Here is a 27,573-nt window from a genome sequence, read left to right as displayed (position 1 = left end):
CTTCTGATCAATTAACATTCTATTTAAATGTATTAATACACAGCAATTTATAGAAAGGTCAGTCCAGTTAGTTCAAAACTAAGCCTAATTTTTCCATTTTCCGAAAAATAGATACCAAACTGAATGTATCATAAAGTCAGTCATTCCATGGATTGTCAGAGTTTTATTTTTTTCGTACAATACAGTATAGTGTCAATCGTGATTTAATTTTATTTAAAGTGTTAATTTATACGCAGTAATGTAGTTTATCGTCAAAAGAAGTTCGTAAGATGCTAAACATATGAATAAATATCAAGGTTTTTGCAAAAATCTGTGTTATCATATCGAAAAAATCTAAAAACATTTCTTTCCTGAAAAAAAAAGTTTAAAACAACAACAAAAGTTTTTTCCCTTTTATTCCGAAGTTTTCTTGGCATTTATATCAGTGTATCTAGTGTATCTTTTGTGATATTCAATCCTCCTCATCGATTACTTCCATCCCACAAAATAATTTATTAAAACTTTTTCTAAGTTTTCTTTATGGGAATTAGTTTTATAGGTCTCATATAATGCATAGTATAGTTCTTTATTAGTTCCATTATTTCATCTCTTTTTGCTTTAAAGTATTCAAACACTTCCTATACTTATGATTCATGATGAGAAAAAAATACTGATCTAGTTTTCTTAAAAATTTATATTTTTAGCATCATGTGTTTATCGTGCTATGTCGTTTAGAGACACTTTAAATGTGAAGTGAATTATAATATACACAAAAAATAATAATCATTCTAACTCCATCATCCACAAACTGCATTTCCATTTAAGGATGAAAGTACATTACTGTAACCACCCACTTATGTTATTATATTGTATAATATACCAAAATTGAGATGAAAAGAATGTTGAATGTGTGCACAGTATATTAAGAGCTAAAAGTCTTCATCTACTACGGCAGAAAAAAAAGAAGAATTAATGTCAAAGTTACAAGTTTAATGAAATTGAATTAAATAAGAAATATGGCATATGAGTCAAACGTACTTTGCTCATCATCTTTGTATGGATTGTGGTGAAGACTAAGTAACAAAAGAGGCCTGAAAAAATCCAAGATAAAACGTAGTATTATAAAATAATAAAAAAGGTTGATTGTACAATTTCATTTTTTTTTGGATCTTAAGCTTGGTAAATATTATTTCACAAAAGTGTTAACGAAGAGAGATAAAAACAAAAAAAAAAAGTTATAGTGTTAATTGGTGATAATTAGGAACGAAAGAAAGCCATTACTAGTTATTATTGTCTTAAATTAAAGTAAGAAAAAAATTAAACAAAAGAGAGGCAAAAGATATCAGTGAAAAAAAAAAGAAGTGAAGAAGATAAGAAAACATAATGGTACTTATGGCACTCGGTTTAGTAGACACCGTGACGAGTGAAACATCACCTACAAATCAGTCAAGTACAGAAACAAATCCTTACAAAATAACCAACAATGATGTACTCAACACCGAATCAAATGACCTTCCAGCGACATATGTGATGAAGGTTTTTGGAAACTTTGTAGCAGCTCAATGCGAATCTTCATATTCACTTCAACCGCTTTATTATCATATAGGCTGTGCATTCTTTTTATTAGCATTTTTGGCACCGAGCTATCGTTATGGTCCCGCACTTTATATGAGATGTACGTTAATATTTGGCTGTATACTCTTCCTTATGTGGTCATATTTGGTCGAATGTCGACCTGACGTACTCATATGGACTTTACTCTTTTTATTCGTAAACCTTATTCATTTGGCGATATTAATCTGTAAAATGAGACCGGTTAAATTTGAGAAAGAGATTGAGGAGGTGAGTAAATCATTCATATATATACACTTTACTTTAACTTGTTGTATGTACGTACATGCATAAAGAGAATTAATAATAATCATCGTCATCGTAAGCCACTATACAACAATCTTGACTTTTAAATACATTGACATTTTAAATATTCATGATTCTCTCTCATTCTCGAGTTTTCTTAATTATCTCTGTGACTTTTCATGAAAAATGCTTCTTCATTATATCATGGTCCTCGTTGATGAAAAGCTTAGAATAAGGAAAAGTTCACCTCTTTATAAAAAGACAAAAAATATTCATTACACTAGCTGCTTTGTATCCTTTTTATGCGGACAAAAGGTGGCATTAAAAACTGGTGGAAGCAATAAAAAAGAGAAAAAATTACTTTTATCGATTTTCCATTGTGTAAAAATTACCCGAATAAGAAAAGCGATATAAAAATGAGAAAAAGTATGAAAAAAACCATACGTATATAAAAGTTTGCCTAAAGCTTTTCAGTACGAATCGAGTATCATAAACAAAAATCAAACACAGAAGAAGAACATGCTTCCAACACATATTGGGGAAGCTATGCCTGAGAACAAAACAATAAATATTTCTATAAATGCTGTATTGTTTGCTTTATTGCAGACGAAAATGCAAAAGTAATTGAATGTATATTCTAGATCACAAATATAACTCCTTACATATTTTTTCCACCGTATCTGTCTGACGGGGAGCTTATTATTGTGTGCTCTCATCAAAATTCAAAAGGCATAAAGTCGGCACGGAATGGAAAGAAAAGGCATTCGAAAGGTTTTATTCGTTCTTGTGAAACTTAAAAATTTTTCTTTTTATTCATAAGACCTGTATGAATGTATACATAAAAACTTAAAAATCTAAAAAAGATATGCGAGAGAGAAAAGAAAATTTTGGCTATTTTAAGCACGTCTTGTGATTGATTAAATTAGGTAATAATTACTTTATAAACTCTTTTTTGCTACTTGGAGACACACTTCTGATACATACTTAAGGAAAAAAGGCACACTTCCAATTATGGATGAGATTTTGTCAAAAAATAAAAGAGTAGGAAATTAATTTGCATACAAAGCTACTTAAATACTAATACTGAATTTCTTCCCGTGCGACATCAAATTTTGTATAATGACAACTGTTACTAATTCTTGTCACGTGGCAAGGTTGTGTTCATGTAACCACAAAATCGCCAATTAAATTGTATTACAACAATCATTAATCGACAGTTGCTAAGCAACATCATGGCATTTCAATCAGCTACACAGCTGTGAATCATACTCGTTAATTAATTCATTATCATGTGGATGTGACATTATTGCATTGTCACATTTGTGCTACATAAATCATCAAAATTTTATGTCGTTCGGGATTTTTTTCTGTGTTCATGATTTGTAATTATCTTTTTTTTTCTCTAAAGAGTTGTAATGACTGCTTATTAAAACTATTACATAAAGCTACTCTAATGGGCACATTCGATTTCATGTTCTAGACCTAATTAATCTCATAAGCAGTCTTGTCCTCTTTGGTGATTTCGAAATTTGATTCAAAAAATTGTTAGTCTACCTAATTTAATACCTAATTTTTAAAAAAAATCTACTTATAGAAATTTAAGGCACTTAAGTTGATTAAGCTTCTCTCTCTCATGCATTATAGAATTGTAATTTTTGATGCAAGATAATACAAATGCATTGATGTGCAGCAAATCGCTATTATGTTTCCAATTGCACATTTGAAATGGACTTTTCTAAAACTTTTATGGACTTCCTTATATTCTGGACAGTCGAATGATGGCAAGGTCTTTTGATATCCAATCTCATTTCCATTTCCAAGCTTCTGCTCAAATTGATATTTTTTACGCATTAACTTCAACAATGGTTCCGTCAAATATAAAGAAATTATCATTTCAATGAATAAGCAAATTGTTAGTGCTAATAGTTGTGTCATCCAACGTAAGTCCGAGAAGTTTGTGTGCATTTTTGTGAACGTGATGAGAGTCATGGTTGATAATAAAGTATTAATCAAAAAGTATTTTGGGAACAAAACTTCTTGGCACATTCCAAATGTATGTCGAGGTAATGAGAAGTATAATGCAAGTCCCGATACAAATGTCATCCAAATCTGTGCACCAAAATGTGCGGCAAACGATCCTAAGTAGATGAAAGTCGTTAATGGACATTTTGCTTTAGTCGTTGTTTCTTGATTTTCTTCTGGCCACACGTTGTAGCTTACAAGTAACACTAATAAAATTGATGCCACATGAGCTGGTTGGGTTGTCTTGGTTAAAATTCTATTGTGGAAAAAATAAAAAAAAGGAAATCTTTTTTAGCAAAAGAACAAAATTTCATTGTGGCTTGGTGTACGTGACACAAGGTAGATAGGCCACAATTAAATGAATTTTTTGTTGTTGTCGTGTAAAGTAAGAAGAAATGAGATGATCTTTTTTCTTTTGCATATATAATAAGAAAGATCCATCATCACGTGAGTTTGAGGTCATTTGAATATCCAAAAATTGTATTGACTTACGTATAAAAATTAGATTTATGAAGCGTCATGATGCTTGTTGAGAACTTTTTAAATATTTTTCTTGTATATTGAGTTGTTAATGCAAGATTATCAGATATGAATACTTTTTCCACTTCCTCATCATTGAGAAATTTTTTGACGCCCGCGTCATCATTATTTTTTTCTATTTTTTCTTCAATGGGACGAGCCCCCAGAAATTCATTAATAGATTCACAGCAATTCTCAATTACTTTATTCACAGACATACACATGCTTATATATTTATTAAATTCACGATTATTATGACTTATTTTTTTTTTTTTAATTGTTTCGAACAATTCTTTACCAATTTTCAAATTGAACTGAACTGTCTAGCGTGATGAACGATTATTTAAAGAAACTTTAAAATTTTCTCCTTTACTCACATATATACGTGAATGTTGCGGTCTGTGCCCTCTCTCTTTTATTCCGCTTTGTAATTCCTTTTTATGTGTTAGTTTTATACGTTTTTATTTCGCGATGTCACGTGTATTTTATTATTTTTGTTCTCTATTAATTCTCAGCATCATGTTATAGATGAGCACTAACGTTTTTTATATTATTTTGACTTTAAACTTGTGATTTTTCTTTTCTTTTTTCATGATTTATCACCACGACTGAATTTTTCTGTCGTGTTGTCGAGCCTCCACTTCCTACACATTTCTCTATGAGACTTTGGACTTATTTTTTGAAATGAAGACTTTATCAGCGCGATTTATTTTTAACATTGACCTTGAGCATTATAAAAGTGTCATAAAATTCATGTAAAATCAATAGAAAAATAATTATGAGGAAGCTACTGGAAAAAAAAGTTTCTCAATGACACACAGATGCCTTATATGCCATGTGCTTGTTAATGAACTATTAAACTAATTTTTACCAATGCTTGTTCAATGAAATTTGCTGATGAAATTCTCCGTGTGTATTTTGAAAATCGAATTGTCTCTCATTTCCTCTAACAATTTATCAATAAGTCGTTTACTACGAAAGTCAAATATTTAACGGCACTTGTGAAAATTCTCAAAAGAATCGTACGATTAAGAAGAAATTGTTAAGTGTCTTAATGATCGATGTACGTGATAAATCGTAACTGTTACTTCTCAATGAGATGTAATAGACGAGTTAAAAGCCATGTATCGTGCATCTCATCACGGTCACCTTAAAGGTTCGCCTACAATATTTACCAAACAAATTATATCTAATTCCACTTTACGTAAAAAATATAAAATTGAAGACAACAAATAAATCAATTGTTTAATGTCTGTGACGTAAAGAAATGAGGAGAAGAAAAATATTGTACTCTTTAGTCGAGTCAATCAGCTGACATTGTTTCCCACAGTTAAATTTGACGCAAATGCTCGCTTAATTCTGAAAAAAATATTTTTTCGTACAAATTAATATTCTTTTCCTTCATTGATAAATAAAACGTGATATTAAGCTGTGCTGTATGAAACATCAATCACTTTTCATACATACATGTGTGACATAACAGAAGCGAGCACATGCATTTCCTAGTAATTATCGATTTTTATTGAACAAATCAAATCAAAATTATGTCAAGAACTATCTCAAAAACGATCATTCCGCATAATTGCTTCGCAGAAAAAATTGTTAGTAAGGCTGCGGTTGTAAAGTAAAGTTTATGAGAGCGCATTCCAGCTGAGTAATCTTCTTGTGATTTCCCCTGGGACAATTTCTTTTGTCGGATGAAAAACGTATAAAATTTAAACCATAAAATGCAATTGCGGGGAAATCAGGATCACACTAATAAAACTGTATTACTTCCAGACATTCCCATAAATATGAGATTGCTTTACAATTTAATATTATTTTATTGAAATTTTAAATTTTTCGTATATGGAAGTATTCCTAATAAAAATTGTAATATCTTTGGAACTGTAATCGAATTTATGAGGTACAAAATAATTCTTATTCATTACTTATGGAAACTTATTTGGTCTGTGGCTCACGTAGTTTATAAATTATTACTTAATTTGCATCCCAGAATGTAATGGAGAATCTCGGACTCTAATCCGGAATAGCACAAATCGGTCGATCGATCAAAATCTGGCGTGATTCTGACTTGATGCTGGGTTCGGTTTAAATCCGTCCTGGTGTCGAATTCGGTTAAAATCCGTCTTGTTGCCGGATATTGGATCGATTAATCGGCATATGGTATTCCGGAATATTTATGAAAACCTCATGTTGTCATCCATTCAAACTCAAATTTGGATTGTGGACATTTTGGCCATAAAACCACTTGGCTGTACCGAGACACTTGATCAGTATCGCATCTAACAGTTTGCAACCTTCTGTCTCAAAACTAACCGGAACCCGTTGTATAAAATAAAATATTAATTGCATTAAATCTCCAACTACCAACAACTCATTAATGCAGACAGTCTGCCACAGCTGTATAAAATGAATACATTATCATATTTTTGCAAGGAAATGCGTTAAAACTTTTTTATGCATTCGCATAAATCCATATATGTATGTATAATCTAAGTTACATACATTAAGCTTTATACCATTTTTTCCACCTAATTTGTGATGCAATGAAGTCACAAAAAAAGAATGAAATTCGAAAGAGAAGAAGAGCCTAAGGTGTGTATGTATGTACATACATGTATTAACGTGCGATTATTATCGTTTGTAGTAAGTTCAATCGCCAGACGTTAAACATAAAAAGAGAGAGAATTAAAAGGAATGAAAATGAAAGAAAATATGTTAAAAAATTGAGCTTGTTGCTAAGCGCAATTGTACCAAGTGTGAAAGAAAGCGACAGAAAATCAACTCGGCTGATTAAATATGTTTTATTTCATTAATTGTTGCTGTAAAACGTGCATTTTACATTTGCCAATAAAAAATAAATGTTTCATTCAGCTTTATTTTAATTTTATTTTATTTGCAGGTATATGTTGCGCTCTTCAAGCCCCTACGTGTGTCACGTCAACGATTCAAAAAAATTTTAACATGTTTAAAGACCGTGCGAAAATTTAAGAGTCAGGAAATTTATGTACAAGAAAAGATATCGAAAGTCGATAGTTTAAGCTTAGTTTTATCAGGAAAGTAAGTATAGAATCGAATTTGACAGACATGTCTTATTGATATACAATGTAATTAATAACATATTCGCCATAATTAGCCATGAATTATTGCATTGGTAGGATGGAAACGATTTTCATTGAGAATAAAGCTGCTCTACAAAAAATTGTCGATTCAATCGAATTTGAATTTATTTTATGCATTAAGGGCTATTTTGCACATACGTGTCAATGTCTCTATGCAGTTTTTTTCTGTGAATTATATTAAAATATTCACGTATACCAATTGAATTGAATATATAGATTGAGTTGAATCTTTAAGATCGAATGAAGCTTTGGATATATTTGGCACGTTCAATTTAAAGCTGATTTGGTGATTTTTTGAGATGAGTCATATGTGACATATTGATTGGGTGTAAAGTCCTTCATTTTATTTTGGTCATCATCAGTAAACTTGTTGTTTAAATATTGAATGTTCTCAAAACTTTGCTTGTCTTCCGATTTTTAAAAGATTCTTATTCAATTTCAAACAAGAATGACAACATCAAACAAGATATTCAAATCAGATTCAAGTGAAAGTCGATGAAAAGACATTAATCGATGATCAATAAAACATTATCATAGAAGTTGTATCAACAACAAAAATTGGATCAAAGTCATGAAAACAACTTGTTGAACATCATTTGTTTACGAATTCTGACGAAAAAGAATATTCCAAATCAAAAATACGTCAAAGCACTCATCACATCAAGCCAAACAATCTAAAATTCATAGGAACAGCCTCACACGTGTATGCCAAATAAAAGATTCAAAATCAAATCAACTATAAGTGATGAAATTTTCAAGCAATCGCATGACACTGACCATTCCAAATTTTTGTATCATTTCTAAAGAAATCAATCATGTGCTTGAAAGCAATGAAGTGCACACATTGATAAATAGAAATCGAATTAATTTAATTAAAAGTGGGATTTCCATCGTGAGCAGCTAGTTAGTATAAATTTCGGCATCATCAATAAATGTATTATTTGTGGCTGAGCACTAGAATACCAACTGATCATTAGTCACTAATTCGTAGAAATTCTGTATTAAATTTTCATAGTCGTTTCCATCATTACTATATATTTCACATAGGGAATAAACTTTCATGAAATTTTTACTCCGCTTAATAGACAGAAAAAATTACTTATAAATTATGCACAGACAGTAAAAGTGTCTGACAACAGGCGTGGCCTATTAAAAAGAAAATTGACAGTACTTAATTAACACACTTTATTTCATTCTTTTTCTTTCCTCATCCGCCTATTATGAAGATTCGTCGTCTCACAAAACCAAAAAGCACTTCACATTGTGTTTCCAAATCAGTTCCTTGATTCGCCCGAATATTTTGGAGTCAGTACGGATGACTATTTTAACGTATCAATAACATGTATTGAGGAGGCAAAAGTTTTACAATGGCATCGTGATAAACTCAAATTATCAATTGATGAATATCTTAAAACGATGTTTGATCATATACTCGCAAAAGATGTTGTGAAAAAGCTCATGCAGGTATCACAGGTATGTTGTTAACAAGTAAGAAAACTACTCATGATGACTGATTAAAGCGCATTTTTGTTGACTTCATCAGTAAATGCATTTAAATAGAGAAATTTATATTTTTTTCCTGAGCTATTTATGGCTGTTCACATCACATATGACATCAGAGTGTATTGTGGTTGACGTCATATGTGAATGACTCAAAAAAACGGAATCAGGTTTGTGGTTTAAAAATTGTTGGACCGATTCCAGTCAACCAAATTAAACTTTATTGTGCTAAAGCTTACCAAAAATGCGTTAAAAGAATATTGCAGCAGTAGCAGTAGCATAAAAGTATGAAAAATAAAGCATGACCTAATAAAATATGAATGTATATATGATAGGTCAGTGAAACAATGGCACAAAGTAATGGCTATATTACAACAAATTGCGTCTACGATGAGGAGGATAAACCGATGTTATTAATGAAAAAGTCAATTGATAGTCAGGGAAACGGTCTTACAGCTTTAATAAATAAGCAACTGCAAGGTGAGTCAAATTTTTTAAAAAATTTTATGTTGAAAATTTAATGGATGTTTGCTATTAGCTAGTTTGTAGTTCATAGCTGTGGAATGATAATCCCCATCAAACATTAAATGGATATTATGCATGCAGAACTATCCTTAATTTTTTTATGCTGTATTTTTTTAATTTTGGCATATTTTTGATTTTTGTTAATTTTTTTCATTATTCTTTCTTTTTCTTCCCCCCGCAATATGTTGTTCATTTTTGAAAAAAATATACTATTTATTTATGCTCGATTTATGCTACCCCCCTCAATCTATATCTACTACGTGAAAAATTAAATTTTTTGATGTTAATATTTTTTTGGTACATGATTGACAATTTTGAATTTGATAAAAAAAATCCCCTAAACCAAACATAAATGCACACACAAAAAAAAAACTATCCAAAACTCAATAATAGCTGATAATCTCGAGCATGTTCCACTGCTAGTCACGCCATCATCACAATATAAACAAAATGCATCAAATTTTATTAAGAATAATAAAGTGACAAATGGAAATGGTTTTGTTGATAATAATAGCGAGCAGCAACAACATCAGCGAAATCACATTCGTCAATTCCAAATATCATCAGTTTTATTATCAAGCAACACATCGGCCGCTCAAGTCATGAGATCACGATTGAATCAATACAGAACTAATAATGTCATTGTCAATTTTGATGAAAATGGAACTGAAACGACTGTTGGATGTGAAATGAAAAGCAAAAGGAAGAAGAAAAATTCAAATTATGTCGCTGATATTTAGGTTTCCAAATACTGTATTTTCATATAAAAAATTTTACTCAAAAAACATACAAAAAATATTTATGCTCTATTTTTTTGGTGAGTTATGAAATATATGTTATATCTATAGATTTAGGGTTGGAAATGGATGTTGCCAACGACTGACATACATTCTTAATATGATACATGTTGTGCTGGTCGTTGGCACGAAATTCCACTGGCAATGAAAGAATTTGGAGAAATTTTTGATGACAGATTCAATGATCTTGATAGAAAAATTGGCAACAATGTTGTATCCAACATGTGAATCAAATCTGTCAACAAATTTTACTATAAATATTCTGCACTATTGACTCTTTTGAATTCTTTGACACTATTGACACTTCTAATTGTGAGATTATCGTGTTATTAAATGGAACTATTATTGACTTTATATGTCAAGAAATCGTAAATTCCTCATACTTATGTAAAAGTTCAATGATTAAGTAGCTCGGTGGTATTAAAATGTCATGACAATCTTATCAATTCGCGTTCATTTCAATCAATGTGTCATGTCTTGTTTATAAGAAACTGATTCATTCTTTTAGATAATAAATTCGGGGTTTGTTTCACTTTACTGAGTCAATATTTTTATTTTAACGTTGAATTTGTGGAAGGTTCTATTGACATTTGAACCTAGATTTTGAGCGGAGCTTGAGTGTCTAAGTTGCGTATTCACATTTTTAAAGAGCCCGGAAAGCGCATTGGGGAGAAGTGGCCGAAAATCCAATCACAGATAGACTTGACGCTTGTCTGAGATTGAAATTCATCGATTCTGGCAAGTGGTTAGATTTACGTGAGCTAGGGCTAAATTTTCTGCCATTTTTGCGCCTTTTGCCTTTCAGCGAAGCTGTCCTTCGTCAAACATTGAATGAAATCTGTATAATTAAGTCAAATTTTAAAATTAGATATTTTCCGAGGAGTAAGTCGTTGCGTCCCGGAGAAATGCTCCACTTTCCCCACCCTTGTTACTCAACCGCATGAAATTCAACTACTATTTAACAAGTCCGTACCCTAACAGACAAAGATATCGCTTTTAGGTACCCTAGTGGTATTTCTTTTCTATAAAAGTTTTTTTTCTGTTTGGAGCAGAGTTGCAAACCAGGTACCTGTGACAGGCAAAAACCTAAAGTTTTTCTTACAAATCTTTACAAATTATCAAGAATTTGTATGCTTTTTTGCTTGTCTCAGACACCTGTTTTGTAACTCTGGTTTGGAGTATTGACAAACTTTTTCCAAAATAGAACTTTGGAATTTATGGAAAAGCTATCATTGCAATTTATCTTACCCATCTGAACATAATAGTCAACAACCCCTTAGAGACATACTTCTTTGTCCTCAAAAATCTACCCAAATCTCTGTCACTTCTAGCATGGAATTATTCCATTTTCCAACCCTATATTTAATAATTAGTTTAATTGTTATATTGCACATAGAAAAACTTTATTATAAATGTTTCCAAAAAAAACTTGCTTCTTTTATTTCCTCAATAATTTATTTCATTTATAATATTTTATTCTTTCCTCCATTTCTCAAATTTTATTTCCATTTACTCGTTTTATTATGCGATTGTGCTGATAAATTTGATATATATTTCACTTTATGTTATTGATACATGTTTATCGATACAAAGATTTGGAAATGTAATAATAGATGAAGAATTTATTCCATTTCATTTGAGTATCGAGCCAAAAAGAAAAACATTTGATGTAGTATCTTTAAAAAGCGCAATTAATTGACTTAGACTTGTTCTTTCTCATGAGGAAATTTAATTACAGCAATAACTCTTTCTCATAACTCTTTTTTTTATCTTCCACATCTTTCTTTTAATTTATTAAAACACGTAGCTTTGCCTAGGATTTCTAAATACTATTATTGTGGTAAGTTTAGACCTTAGTGATGGGAGTTGTTATCAGGATATCATTAGAATTCAATTAGTTATTATCAAATTAGGCTAAATTTGCACACTTTATAGTTATTCCTACTAACATCACGTAGTCATAAATATTTAGGGAAAGTGAAGTCATTTCAGTAAAAAGTCGTAACATAAAAATTCTCAATTGTAAGTGCGCAGCTGATAAGAATAGCTTGCATTTATCGTGAAATTTATTTTGAATTCTGGCAACACGGTGGAAGTAAATATTTGTAGAGTCAACATTCATTCTACAAATTGTTTATCATTAGCCTTGAAATTTCGCCGTTTGTAATCGTTTCTTGAAGGTTATTAAGAATGTAGTAGACTAGGTAAATTGAGAATTGTAGATATAAGATTTCAAACTTAGGTGATAGGAAGGCTATTTAATGACTAATTCTAACGGTTTTTTGTCAACTCGAGTGAACTTCATCATGATGCATTTTAAACTTCATAGTTTTCTTCTGGGCAGATCGACATGATTTGTCATGGATTTTGTATGGGAAAGTCTAGTCGAGATGATTTGACTTAATGATAGAATCGTGCCGACTTTAACCTTCGTTTTAACTTCTTGTAATTTATTAAATGCAAATGTTAAAACTTAATAATCAGAAATGATTCCATAAGAACATCAATGATTGATATAGCTGCTGGACACACTTAAATTGCTACCGAAGATTGTAATGCTGAAGACTGTATACCTGAGCTTATGCATCATAATACAGTATTAAGTAAAAATTGTAGCGGTTAAAGGTTATAAAACATTGTTGCACGCGTAAGCAACACAATACAGAGAAATGCCGTTCATCTCATTATCGACGTATCGATGTCGTCGGGGTAACTTCCTGTCTTACCGTTAATACGGTGACCTTTCGGTAACCAAACCAGCATATTGTGGTGTTCTATATAAAATTTCAAAATTATTCATCACAACGCGGAGGTAAACCTTCTTAAATGTGTCATTCCCGAACACACAAGGAGCATGTTCATGATTATGCTTACAAAACTGAGCATGTTCAATTATTTTGATTGAGTATACTCATAGAACCAGCTTTAGGCGACATCTGAGGGAGGCCATGGGTCACAACTGATCTGTACGGCCATCGAAGAAGAAGAAAAAGAGTATACTCATGAGCACGAAATATATACACATTGTCTGTCAGGGATTATCTCCGAAAGACTTCAGAGTCAGTCAAAATTGTATGAAAACAGAAATAGATCTTCCATAAATTATGATTTATGGGAAAGTTTAAGTTTTATGTTCAGTCTAAAAATTTATTTTCTAAATTATTTAATTATTGAAAGTAGCAATCCATTTGATACTCAACATCTTCAGTTTCATAATTAAAAATTTTCTTCTTCGCGATATTTTTTTTTTTAAAAAATCAAAATCTTTATTAAAGAAATTGCTGTATCATGTTCAGATAGTTACGCCCGTTAAATTGACTGGCTGAAAATTTCTCTGGTACGGAAAACCTATAAACTCAGTATTAACAGCATACTTTGTGAGATAAGAAACAGTAAAGAAGATAAACTGACGTTTCAGGGAATTAAAAATATTTTTCAAATCGTTTCTCCAATAATTTTAAAATTTATAGATGCATAAAAACGCCGCTATGACTAGACATTGAATTTATGAATGGATAAAATTAAGGAAAATTTGTCAGCGATTAATCTTAAAGCCATTAAAATTTTATTAGTGTTTCCCTCAATTTTAAATGAACTTTTTTCTGGTTGACTAGATAGAAATTGGTTTTATGCAGCACACAGAAGAACTGTGTATAATCGCACATGCATGCAAAGCATCGAAGAATTTCAATTTAGATGAATACATATTTGAAAATGCTCAATAGACACACAGCATCAATTTCAAATCACAACATTGAATCGGTACCTAAAAATTCAGACAAAAAGCACAAACGGAAATAATATCATTAGGAAATCCAATTTACCGGATAATTCCCTTTAAAACATGGCAATGAACAGAAAATGAAGAAATTTGAATTTCGATGACTTTAAAGATGCCAATATTCCGCTATGTAGCAGACGTTTTGGATATCTGACCCAAATGCAAAACCGGTCTGTTTAAAATATCCCAGACATAAGCACAGAATTTTATGGTCTGCAATAAAAATTTAGTTCAAGTTATCCTGATAACAATTCTGAATGTTTGAGGTTATTAAAAAGATACAGAGCTGGATGTTGAATCGAAATTTGTATGAAAAAATCGACTTGACTATATAAAACTGGAGTCGACATCAAGCTCTAGAAAAAGGCAATGAATAGAAACTTAACTTCCAAAATCCCCAATCGAGAGTACTTTGAAAGCTACGCAATTAGATATTTCACATTGTTAAATTAATAATAGATTGTTCAGACTATGAAAATGTAGAAATTATAACCCGAATGAAGGAGGAACACTAGTTATATTAAAAATACCACAATCCAAATGATTATTAGATGATAAAACATTGAAAATTTATGCATTTTATTCAAATTTGATTCTAATTTATCTCATTTTCTTTCTTCCTCTCTTTTCTACTTCTTTTTCTATTCCACAGTGGGCGATATAAATGCGAAATTAAATCGAATCGATGAGAGTGATAATGACGAGACTTCAGTTTAGTGGATGCATCGTTTTAGCTTCGAATAGTAAAAAATAAATTCTAAAAAAAATTACAAAAGTCCTCGTGTTATTGATCGAGGGACTTAAGCGCATTTTTGTCCCAGCGATCAGTAATTGATTAATAAGTCACTTCCAGACCTCAAAAACAAGATCCAGTAGGATTCTAGTCACTTCCTAGCCCACGAAATGAAATCCAGAAGGATCCAGTTTACTTCCCAGCTCACAAAACAAGAACCGGTAGGATCCAGGTCACTTTCAGAACTAAAACACAAGATCCAGTAAGATCCAGGTCACTTCCAGACCTTAAAACCAAGATCCAGTAAGATCCAGGTCACTTCCAGAACTAAAACACAAGATCCAGTAAGATCCAGGTCACTTCCAGACCTTAAATCCAAGATCCAGTAAGATCCAGGTCACTTGAAGACCTAAAAACCAAGATCCATATAAAACGTCCTCAAATTCAAGAACATCATCATTTAACGGATTTTCATAATTCAAACCTCATAACGGTCAAAAAAATTCAAACATTGTACAGTAAACACTGTAGAAACATCAACAAACATTGAAAAACACTGTAAAACAATGAAAAAGCGTGTTGTTGTTTTTGTTGTTGTTGTATATGAAAATGATAAACTGTTAATTATAGTATTTATGCAATGATTTGAAACTTCTAAATGATCGATAACCCAATAACTTGATAGAACGAAGCTATTAAAACAAACCAGAGCTCTCTACGATGTCTAGTTTTCGAGATCTCGCGTTCCAGCCGAACAGCCGAACAGCCGAACGAACGAACAAAGTGCATTATTAAGCTCCCTTTTGTAAACAAGTTTACAAAAATGCGCTAAAAATAAGGAAAATGTTTCATAACACAAAACCAAGATATATAGATGTGTTCATATAAAAAATCGGTCGTTTTTAACGGTCAAAAATTTGAATATTTTGTAATCACTAACACTACGAAAGAAAATTGCTAAAATTTTTAAAATTTTGATTTACAAAATTTTCTCCTTTTAGATGAGTTTAGTTAGTACAGAAGCATTGTAAATGCTTTATTATATGCTAATCTAACTGACTAAAGCTCAAAAATAAGGTATAATTTTATATTTGTTTGAAATTTTTTGAATGTAATTTTACAATATTTTTTAAATGTTATTGTTTACATTAGTATACGAAATTCCGTATGGTCGAGTATGGTCGAGTATACTTTGTATGTACACATCTATATATCTTGCACAAAACATTAAACATCAACAACATAAAGCTAGTGTTCGACTATACTCTGGAGGACTCTTGGTCATCGTTCCTTTGTTTCATATTTTCTTAATTACCGATGTGTATCGAGGGGTGTTAGCTATTGGCTGGGAAATTTTTATGTTCATTTGGAACTTATTTTGCCTGGAAAATGCTGCAGCTTATTTTAAGGCAGCTAAACTAGCAAATTTGTATTTTTCCAGCTCATTTAGAATAATATGAAGCTTTTTCCAGAGCAAACTGTATCCATAGCAAGAAACAGTTAATTCCTTTAAATTGGATCATCTTCTTCCATTTTAACATTATTTTTTGATTATTTTCTCAAAATTATTCGAATTTCTGGTGATAGATCTGAAAGAAAAGTATTTATGATCTGATGTCCAAGAACTGATTATGGCCATAGGGATAGATATGAAGGTAGCACCAAAATTAATCAAAGATGATCCAACTTAATGGAAATGACTAAAGTGCTTATCTGGAACCAGATCTCGAAGTTAACTTACATTTTGCATGGAAAGTCGAATTTATTCCATAAAAATTTCAAGATAACTGCGAGATCTGTGTCAAAGTCATTAAGAGTAAACTATGAGTTTGAAACTTATATAGAGCAATTTTCCAAACTAAGAACAAGCATAAGAATATTGGAAATAAAAAACTATATAATCCAATTACTCTATTTTGAAGTACTAAGAGAATATTGCTGTGCATTGTATGAATAAGAGCAATTCCATGAACTGATTTTTCTACAATTTTTTCTCCAAATCAAATTTTCTCTCTTTCTGAAGCATAACGCAGCACATTTTGGATCTCAACACTTAGAATCAGATGAATTCTACCTATTTCGTTTTTCATGTTATGTCTAAAGTGGTTAATTAATGAAATATTTCAATTCTACGAAAAATTACTCTGTTGCCAATGAATGAGTCTCCAATATGTTTTCAATAATTTTCTTAATTTGACAATGATTTTACCTCATATGAATAGCTAATGTAATAGTTTTTGATTCATACTAAATGTTGTGCGAATATTGAGCCTTAAATATCTTTAATTAAGCCACAATCTCAATTCCACGGAAATTTTTTGATGGCAACAGAGTAATTGTAGAATTTTTAAGACGCTTTGTGGAGACAAATTTAAAATCATAAAAACCGTTAAATTTATAAAACATTAAATTAATTGATTTTTTCCCACTTATTGCATCTTTAAAAGCTTAAATGTTCATTAATAATGCATTCTGAATAGAAATCTGACAATTGTATGCTTTAGAGTTAAAGAATTCTTTTCTTAAAAATTTCAACAAGTAGAGGTAGAATTGCAACTCATTTTTCTTTGTGCAACGTTTTCATGGAATAGCTTATAACGAACTAAAGCTATACCAGCAAATTAAATTGCCTATAAAGTGACATGTTTCGGACAAACATTTGCTTTCTGTACGACATGATATAGCAACAGCTGAATTTGAAATAATCCAATAATTGAACTCTAATTTAGATTTAAAAAGTTCTGAGTCAAGAGAAGCACAAAACTGTCTTTTGGGCATCACTATGTCGTCATGTTAACGGCATGTCGTAAAGATGTCGAACGAAGGTTGCTTGCAGTCCATTTTTATGAATGTGACTTGATTCATAATTCATGCCGACTTTAAATTTTGTTATTTGACAGTAACTAATAGGCTTTGTCATGTCACAGCCCAGGCAATCTATTTCATTTATGTACATAGCACCAACAAAGATTTCCCAACAAAAGTTAGCACCCCTTGAATTTTTATCTATTTTTTGTACCTGCATTTATGCAAATGAAAAAGAAATCACAACATTTCAAACTCCTATCATCATTTGTTAAAATATAACAAAAGTTATTTATTGTATTGAAAAAAGTATGAATTAAATATAATGAAGAATTATATCTACAAAAAGATTATTAAAAAAAATAATTATTATAGAAGTTTCAATTTATGAATACTTTAAAAAAACAGATTCAAAGATTAAAGAGATACCAATAATAATTAACGATTATGATAATAATTGTATTGTGCTGAAAAGATTTAATTAAGCGCCTTTAAACCCAAGTAATTATTAATTTAGATCGAAAAATGCGATATTTTTTAAAAAAAGCAAGCAAATGCATTTGTTTAAATTCTCAAACTTTTTTTTATAAAGCAACGAGGAAAACTTGCCAAAAAAAGATTTTTTTATGTGTGGATTGATTTTTTTATTATTGATAGAGACAGATAAATTTCGCATCTATTTTTTGTAAATTTCGCATTTATTTTTTTTGAGAATTAAAAATTTCGCTGAAATTTCGCATCAATTAAAAAAATTAATTTTATTAAATATTTTGGCAGAAAAAATTTATTTAAAGAACTTACAAATCATTATAGAATAACATTGTTGTAATTTCAATGTTATTTTGTGTGAGATTCGCACATAAAAATTTTAGATATTTTGAATCTCAAAAAACTGTTACTGAAATTCTTGCAGGAAATTTTTTTATGAAAATTTTTTATGAGATAGAATTAAATTTTCGTAACAGAAATCATGAAAATTGGGCCCTGAAGTTACATATTCAATTAATTTACTTTAAAATTTAATATTCATTAAAAATTTCCGCTAAAATTTCAAAAAATTTCGGAATTTCGCATTTGTTTAAAATTTTGTAAATTTCGCATTTATCGCCAAAAAATGCAAATTTTCGCAACAATTCGCGGAAATTTCGTAAATACGAAATTTATCTGTCTCTATTTATTGAATTAACAAAAAAAAAGTTTTGGTGAAAAAAAGAAACTGATTTTATTGCATTTTGTATTTCATATGATAAGAAGCTTTATCGTCATGTCCTTAAATAAATTAAATTAAATTTTTTTCTTGGAACTAAACAAAATATACTGAAAAAGTATTAAAATGAATTTAATGCGGTGTTGAAAGATATTGAATGTTTTTAATTTTTGCAAAAAAGTAAAAAATGTGTATAAAATGAGAATCTAACTCAAAAGCTCCCAATAAAAAAATAAGTGTTGAAAAAATAAGCAGTCTAACTTTTTTACTTTAGTAATTTATTCACAGAAGTCAGATTTCTAGAATAATTTTATATCTCAATAAAAGTCACAAGCAGTTTTATGTTCCTAGGAACCAATTTATATTGAGCGGAATTAATCCGAAGAGAAATTAATCATAAAGCACTGGCACAACGTATTTAAGTTTTACAACCGCACATAAAAAACACGTGTTTTTGATGTTTAAGGTAAACTTACATGTCGCACAACATGAGAGCAACATTGAATGTTGCATTGTGATCTACAACGCATTTAGCATTGTCGCTTGATGATTTTAATTTAAATCAAACATGCTGTAGTAAAATTTGTGCTGTATAGCTGCTTACTTTTCTGAAAAGTATGAAATTTTTCATAAAAACTGTTGCCAAAAAATTGTGCGAAAGTCTATATATATCTGACACATTAACACATATACCTGAAAAAAATAAATAATTTCCACAAGAATCAATGCTTTGATATTTATTTAACTTGATTTGAAATTGTTCTTCCTCTATATTTATTTCAGAAAAAATTGTTGTTATAAATTCAATTGATGAAAATTATGCAATGAAAAAAAAGTACATAAAAAGCTTCAAAAAGGACATTAAAGTGACATTTAATTTATAGCAGAAAAAAGGTAGGTTCTTTATGCTTTTCTTTTTTGATTAAACAAAAGCTACAAATAAACTATATCCATTAAAAAGAAAAAAAGCATCCATTCATTTGATATAATAATAATTAATATCTGTATAATAATCAATTAAAAAAATTGTTTAACAAGAGAATTCGCTATCTAGTTAGAAACGCAACAATGTATATCTTGGATTATACGTGGAAAGACGCAATCAAGACAAAAAAGTAAGGGTATTTAGAAAATTCTCTCGTAAAAGAGCAAATAAGCTTGCGCACCTAGCACATCACTTTCAGACGCTTCGCGAACATGACTGTCACTAACGTAATACCATTTTCCGGGCAATGGCTTCTCCGTTTCGGGCTCATCAGAACCACCAACTGCATTCTCTTCCTCTTCATCTGATTGAGATGATGATGATGTATTTGAGAAAGAATCGTCACTATCTTTAGTCATAGACATTTGTCGTTTCTTGACCTTTTCCGTTTGTTTTTCTAATATAAACTTTTGCTCGTCCAATTGATCTAATTCGGTTTTCGTACCTTGCGCCAAGAACTTCCAGCGTGGATCATCTTTTGTTATTTTTGGACGAACTTTCACATAAGCAACATAATGACCACCTAGATTTATGAGAAAAAATATTTTATTATGAATCATAAGTTATTATTAACGACTTTATTGCAAGAAACGTGAGGAATCAATAATAACTAGTAGTCATTTCAAATAAATTTGATCTTGAAATAACGGTTTTCTAAAATTCAAATTCTAAGATCAAATAAAATTCAAAATTAGAAAATCCGTTGGCTTGATCTTGAAATTAAAAATTCAAATAAATTAAATCTTACCAAACATTCCGCCGGAATGCTCAACAATTCCGTAAAGTGAATACAAGACCTTCTTCTGATGACGTTTAACATGATGCAATAGTTTAACTTTTGATGCACAAAACGGCGCGATATCGAGTACGAGAGGAAATGAGACATGCTTTGGAATCTTCCTAAACATTCCACGCATACCAACTTGAAAACGTTTCAAATGCAAAATGAGAACAGCTGGGGGACTCGAAATCAAGAATTGTTTTGTGGCATTTGTATAAACTGTCTTTCCTTTCTTGCCATTTATTCGTTCCGTGCATGCTTCGCAACCAACTTTATTACTTCCAGTCATTAATTCGACAGACGTAAAATTGTTGAGACATGATTGAAGGGAAAGTTCACCTTCTGGACATTGTAAACGTGGTGATAAAGTATTACTCCAATCAATATGTGAAATTAATCTTTCACGTTGCTTCTGTTGACACTTTTGTTGTTGTGCTTTTATAGCTTTTTCACGTTCAGCATCATCAATTATTTCACTATCTTCAACTTTAATTTTCGATATTTGCGAATTTAAATTGGCTATACCGGAACTACTAATGCTCGCTTCACATACAATATTGTTAACTTCACTCTTAAATGGATTTTCAGGCATGTCATCTGGCTTCTCAGGATTCTGCGGTGATAAGACAGTCTCCGTACATTGATTTCCATTTGCATCACAAACAATTTTCTTATTCGATTGCTTTTCATCTGTTAAATTGTCTTCGACATCAGCGTCTGAACTTAATGGTGATGAGGCTGACGATAAATCATCATCATCTTTTACTTTTGCATCTCCTTCACCTGCCAATGGCTTTAATTCGACTTGATCACCAAATGCATTTGAGAAAATTTTACGATTTTGATTCTTTTGATTTCTTTTAGACTTTCGTTCTGCACGCTTTTCACGTTTCAATTGCGATTTTGATGGACCGCTGCTTATTGTTGGCGGATTAGTGACTGGTTCCGGAGATGTTTTTCTTCTAGTCGGTGGCTGTGGTTTGTCAACAGTTACAGGCAACGAAATATCAAGAAAATATTCTTGACGCGGTGAGATATGATTACAATCCTGACATGTTAATGTCGACACCATATATCCTCTAAATAATGGCTCGGGAACTAAGATTCGCTCTTCAGCCTTCTTGCCAAAATATTTAATCTTTTGTTTATCCTCATCGCGTACATGTTTTGGATCGACTTTACTATTATAGCCCAATTCTCTTAAAATAACAGACTGAAAGCGTCGTAAATCTTCGTGACGTACACTTTCGAGTAAATGACGTAGTGCCTCATGAGAATCATGTTGATCTCCGCCGCCAAATTGTGGCCACTTTGTTGTAAATTGTGAAAGTAATTCTCGAGGCGTAAAAACTCCCCCAGATCGTTGTAGTTGATCAACTGTTGTATATAAGGCCTTAGTAATTAATCCAGCTTCGCCAAGTTCACCTTTAATTGGTTTCAACTGAATTTTCTCATCTTTTGAAACTTCTAATTCACCACCAGGAAGTTCAAAATTTTCTCGTGACTCAATGGCATCAGTTAGAATCTCAAGCAAGAACGGTGTTTGAGCTAAATTTTGAGTGACGGCATTAAAGAAACATGTATTGCCTAGATTACTTAATCCGCGTACGCGAGGCAACATAACAGTGCTGGTATTTTCAGTATTATCTTGATTTGTCTTTCGTTGTGACGGAAGCGTTAGATTGTAAGAAACAGACATAGATGGCTCAGGAATCTCTTTTTTGTCGGTCTCTGAGCTGTTAATATTTGACAACAAAGGAACTAATGTTTGCATTCCAATTTGAATCTTACTTTCCACATCATATACATCCATTGGTGGTGGCTTTAATGATTCCTTTCTTATATATGATACACATTCCAACAATTTCTTGTGGCAATCTTCTTGGAGTTCTTCGTCACAATTATAACACCAAATCATAAATGTTGTCGTATTAACTGTCAGCGCGTGCATATCACTGTGAGCTTTCTACAATTTTATAATAATAATAAAGTATGTTTATTAATTTAAAAGTAATAATAAAGTAGGGCAATACTTACTTCATAATGAGCTATTGCATGTTTATTGACAGTTCGTCCACAAAATTGCATTCCGCATCTTAAGCACATCCACAGCGATCGATCATATTCATATCCATCCTCAGCGTCTTCGCTACTAGTTATTGGTGTATCCTTTTGCTTTTCACATTCAGAGCAATTGGCACTGAAACCGTTTTGTTTTATGTATTTTTTGACTTTTGTGAAGTCAACAGACTTGAGAAGATGTGGACATTTGACTGTTACTTTTGTATTCTCATCATTTCTATCACGTTCATCGCCTGAATCTGTCGACGATCCATCATTATTCTCCTTGGATGTTGTCTTAACCATGTCTACTAATACGCTGCAAATATCAAATTTTCTTGATTAATCATTTAACCTCTATAAATGTCTAGTTTGTGCTATATATAGAATTTACTTTTTACTAATAATGAAAATTTTGCATAAACAATGAAAATGCTGGACATAAATTTTACTGAAATTGCTAATTAATTTAATTAGTTCAAGATCTTCATTTATTCACGTTGAAAGAAAAAAAGTGCATTTTTTGTAAATTTCGAAGCTTATCATTGAATTATTAATTGATCAACTAGCTATTTATGATACTTACAGTTAATTTAACTATTTCACGACTACTTTAATCACTCGCATTGCAGAAAATCTTAAGAATTAATAAAATTCTCACAAAAATTGTAAAATTTCATAAATTGAGACAAAAGAATGACGCAAAATGTGACACAGTGGGGCTAAATCACTTATTTACGTCCAGAAATATTTATTGACACTTGTAATGACTTAAAGACGATCCAAACAATTTTTTATAAAATTTTTAAACAATTTTGAACTAAACTTTTGAGAACAACGGAAAAGTAGTCGATGAAAAAATTACTCTTTTGTACTAAAAATTTTATCATTGCAAAAGATTTCATTTAAACAGCTTTCTCAGGACTTATGGTAAAGAATAATGCTTCTTATATATTTTAAATACCAAATATAATATTATCTGCTATTAATTTAACTAATAAACATCAAGATATTGAAAATTTTTGAAAATGATCTGTACATCATTGACAAAGAATCAACATTTGATCTTGGAATTCAAACTTTAAAAATACGCTAACAAAATAAAATTTTGTATAATTTAGCTAATCAAAACTGGCAGCATAAGTAAAAGTTGAATACGTCAAATAAAATCGACCACTCAATATACGAAAAGAGCCCATAAATTGACGCGAAAACTTTGTTTTTTCTTCCTCGAAAAAATTGTAATTTTTTTGGCTGAAATAAAAATTTAAGGTTTTTACACAATTAAATCGATTTAAATTAGATATTAGCACATTTCATAAGAATTATTGTTAATTTAACTTTAGAAATATCTGCTTTATAATTAGCAATCTTTAATATAAATAGCATAAAGTGGATAAGAATTATTTTGTGTGTTAGATAATAACTTTTTTCTTCCTTCATCATTTTCTGTTTGCCGAAATTACGTTTCCAAAATTATATCTTCTATTTTTAATTAAATTGGCAGTTCCATCATGCTCCGTGTTCCACTAACTCGGGCAATATGCTTGACACATTCATCGAGAGTTTTGGCCACAACATCAGCTCGTTTACAGTCAAATACTCCGGCAAAAGCACCAGAAAAAGTCGAAGTTTTCATCGATGATCAGCCTGTTATGGTTTTACCAGGCACAACAGTCTTACAGGTAAATTCATTCATTTGTCATTAACTGAATCATGGTCTACTAAAGTCTCTTATTATGATTATTAGGCTGCAGCACAAATCGGTGTTGAAATTCCACGATTTTGTTATCACGAACGATTGGCAGTTGCTGGAAATTGCCGTATGTGCTTAGTAGAAGTAGAAAAGAGTCCTAAACCAGTCGCCGCTTGTGCAATGCCCGTAATGAAAGGATGGAGAATTAAGACAAATTCAGAAATGACACGTAAAGCCCGCGAAGGTGTTATGGAATTTTTATTAGCCAATCATCCATTAGATTGTCCAATTTGTGATCAAGGTGGTGAATGCGATTTACAAGATCAAGCTATGGTATTTGGATCAGACCGTTCACGTTTTACTGATATTGATCATGCTGGAAAGCGTGCCGTTGAAGATAAGGACATTGGTCCATTAGTTAAGACAATTATGACTCGTTGCATTCACTGCACACGTTGCATCCGTTTTGCATCAGAAATTGCTGGTGTTGATGATTTTGGAACAACTGGACGTGGAAATGAAATGCAAGTTGGCACATATGTTGAGAAATTGTTCCTTACAGAGCTTTCTGGAAATGTTATTGATTTATGTCCAGTTGGTGCTCTTACTAACAAACCATACAGTTTCTCTGCTCGTCCATGGGAAGTCAGAAAGATTGACAGTATCGATGTTCTCGATGCTTTAGGAAGCAACATTGTTGTCAGTACAAGAACTGGAGAAGTCTTGAGAATTCTTCCACGTGAAAATGAGGATATCAATGAAGAATGGCTTTCAGATAAGTCACGATTTGCATGCGATGGACTTAAACGTCAACGATTGATTACTCCAATGCTTAGAAAACCAAATGGTGAATTGGAAGCTGTTGAATGGGAAACAGCACTTATTGGTGTTGCTCAAGCAGTTCAAAATGCTGGAGATAAAGTAGCTGCTGTTGCTGGAAGTTTAGTTGATACTGAACAACTCGTTGCTGTTAAAGACTTACTCAATCGCTTAGGTTCAGAATTGTTGTGCACTGAACAGAAGTTCCCAACAGCTGACGGTACCTCTGGAACAGATTTCAGATCTAACTACTTACTCAATTCATCTATTGCTGGTAAGTTGATTACTCTTGTTCTTTAGATTTTTAAATTGACTGTATTCTTTTACAGCATGCGAGGATGCTGATTTAGTACTCTTGGTTGGAACAAATCCACGCTATGAGGCTCCATTGTTAAATACACGCTTACGTAAAGGCTATGTTCACAAGGAACAAGATATTGCATTGATTGGACCAAAAGTTGATCTTTCTTATCGTTATGAACATTTAGGAAACAGCGCATCAATTGTTCAAGAAATTGCTAATGGAAATCATCCATTCGCTCAACGCTTAAAGTCAGCTAAGCGTCCATTGATTATTGTCGGTGCTAATGCCCTTTCACGTAATGATGGTAAGGCATTCTTAGCTGGACTTCATTCATTTGCCAGCCAATTGAAACCAGAAGATAAGGACTGGAAAGTATGGAATGTCCTTCAAACAAATGCATCTCAAGTTGCCGCACTTGATATTGGATATAAAGCTGGTGTTGAAGAAATTATTGCAGCTGGTCCAAAAGTCTTGTTCCTCCTCGGTGCTGATGGTGGTGCTATGAATAAAGATAATATTCCAAAAGATTGCTTCGTCGTTTATTTGGGACATCATGGTGACAATGGAGCACCACTTGCTCACGCAATCTTGCCAGGCGCAGCTTATACTGAAAAACAAGCAACGTATGTAAATACTGAAGGTCGTGCACAACAAACATTAGTTGCAATCACTCCACCAGGAATGGCACGTGAAGACTGGAAGATCATTAGAGCATTATCGGAAGTAATTGGAACTTCATTACCTTATGATAATTTGGACGAAATTAGAGACAGATTAGAAGATGTTGCACCTCACCTTGTTCGTTATGGACGTTTAGAAGAAAACAATTTCTATGCACAGGCTGCACAGCTTGCAAAAGTAAGTTAAGCTTTATGGGATTTTAATGAGTCATTAATAAATAATTTCATTTTGTTTCAGTCACAAGCTACATCATTGCAAGGAGAAATAGATGTCAAACAGAAAACACTCGTTGACTTCTTTATGACAGATTCCATCTCAAGAGCATCACCAACAATGGCTAAATGCGTGCAAGCTGTCAAGAAAGCTCAGGCAACAGCATAAAGAAATTTTTATGTATTTAGAAAACGAGTTTTGTCATATAAAACAAATATAAGCTGTAAACTACTCTCGGAAGAACTAACTTTTGAGAGATAATCATGAATGATTCAAAAAATTAAATTAAATAAAAGATTTAAAAAATTTTAGATTTCAAACTTTTTATTATTTCATTAGTTCCTACATATTTCAAGGTCAGGGAATTCTATATACATAAAAATAAATTATTTAATAACCTTAAGCACTCATTAGGGATGATAATTTATATTTTAAAGCCCATGTCCCTCATACATTGTTTATGCTTTTCTATTAAGTCGCTGCAATTCTCTTCTCCGTATTTCATAATACTGTAATTAAATGACATAGATTAATAACTTTCCAAACTCATTATGATTATATTATCCTTACCATTCATCACGAACTTTTTTGGTTTCTGGACATGCACAACATGCTTTGCACTTTGGTTTCTCGCCTGTCTCCTTTTTATCGGTAACCATTACTGGATCTTTTGTTGATGCTTGAACTGAGTTTCCCATTGCTTGATTTTGATTGTTTTGTGATATTTTGCTTAATAATGCACTTGATGGATTTAGATTAATGTTTAAGATTAGCTTTAATCAGCTAGAAACTTAATAAATCTTAAGTTTTCCAGAAGTAAAACTTTTCGAGAAGAAAATCAGTGTAACCTGCTTGACGCGTAAACTTCATAAATCAACAAATGTTTTAACGGTCAAAATTAATTTGAATCAATTGATGCAAATTTTTCTCATGGACATGATATTAAATAATCTTAATTAATTCAGTTAATACCGTATAACAGCTGATTTTAGATACTAGAAACTTATTTTAGATGCATTGTGAACAATTCTGCTGGTTCCTAATCAATCAATAGCAGTTAGTAATGGAATTGATAAGGATCCCGAGCAACACAAAAATTTCATGTGTCTTTTGACTGTTTGATAACAGATTATTGCAATTATGTTTGATTGAATTGTTGTGTGACAGTCATGTGACATTGATG

General features: G+C 31.4%; 4 protein-coding genes across 11 annotated transcripts; 2 read left to right on the top strand and 2 right to left on the bottom strand.

The window, feature by feature from the left end:
* Positions 1-165: 165 nt before the first annotated feature.
* Positions 166-18,489, top strand: bves (popeye domain cAMP effector bves). Of its 8 annotated transcripts, XM_070650668.1 has the most exons (8): positions 166-260; positions 684-1,821; positions 7,283-7,440; positions 8,729-8,975; positions 9,338-9,482; positions 9,921-10,344; positions 12,132-12,164; positions 14,758-14,849. In XM_070650668.1, exons 2-6 carry the CDS (start codon positions 1,363-1,365, stop codon positions 10,265-10,267), a joined length of 1,356 nt encoding a protein of 451 aa, XP_070506769.1. In that variant the 5' UTR covers positions 166-260; positions 684-1,362; the 3' UTR covers positions 10,268-10,344; positions 12,132-12,164; positions 14,758-14,849. The 8 variants fall into 8 exon arrangements, with proteins under 8 accessions (XP_070506769.1, XP_070506770.1, XP_070506763.1 ...); XM_070650669.1 differs by lacking the exon at positions 9,921-10,344 and having other exon boundaries at positions 14,758-18,489; XM_070650662.1 differs by lacking the exon at positions 12,132-12,164 and having other exon boundaries at positions 14,758-18,487.
* On the bottom strand, positions 2,552-4,765 carry LOC139098455 (transmembrane protein 205). The gene is made up of 2 exons (XM_070650670.1): positions 4,351-4,765; positions 2,552-4,114 (listed from the first exon to the last, which is right to left on the bottom strand). The coding sequence occupies exons 1-2, from the start codon at positions 4,599-4,601 to the stop codon at positions 3,475-3,477; spliced, it is 891 nt and encodes a 296-aa protein (XP_070506771.1). The 5' UTR covers positions 4,602-4,765; the 3' UTR covers positions 2,552-3,474.
* Positions 18,490-19,661: 1,172 nt separating the features above from the next.
* Positions 19,662-23,414, bottom strand: Usp16-45 (ubiquitin specific protease 16/45). Its single transcript, XM_070650111.1, has 4 exons — positions 23,264-23,414; positions 22,654-22,996; positions 20,584-22,582; positions 19,662-20,358 (listed from the first exon to the last, which is right to left on the bottom strand). Exons 2-4 carry the CDS (start codon positions 22,981-22,983, stop codon positions 19,976-19,978), a joined length of 2,712 nt encoding a protein of 903 aa, XP_070506212.1. The 5' UTR covers positions 22,984-22,996; positions 23,264-23,414; the 3' UTR covers positions 19,662-19,975.
* A 430-nt stretch (positions 23,415-23,844) lies between these two features.
* Positions 23,845-26,701, top strand: ND-75 (NADH dehydrogenase (ubiquinone) 75 kDa subunit). The gene is made up of 5 exons (XM_070650281.1): positions 23,845-23,949; positions 24,185-24,362; positions 24,428-25,466; positions 25,522-26,354; positions 26,415-26,701. The coding sequence occupies exons 2-5, from the start codon at positions 24,192-24,194 to the stop codon at positions 26,556-26,558; spliced, it is 2,187 nt and encodes a 728-aa protein (XP_070506382.1). The 5' UTR covers positions 23,845-23,949; positions 24,185-24,191; the 3' UTR covers positions 26,559-26,701.
* The last annotated feature ends 872 nt before the right edge of the window (positions 26,702-27,573 follow it).

The sequence above is a fragment of the Chironomus tepperi genome, unplaced genomic scaffold (assembly GCF_022539635.2).
Source record: "Chironomus tepperi strain 1889 unplaced genomic scaffold, CSIRO-AGI_Ctep_v1 contig_445, whole genome shotgun sequence".
NCBI classification, from domain to species: Eukaryota; Metazoa; Arthropoda; class Insecta; order Diptera; family Chironomidae; genus Chironomus; species Chironomus tepperi.
This window is presented reverse-complemented; position numbering and strand designations above follow the sequence as displayed.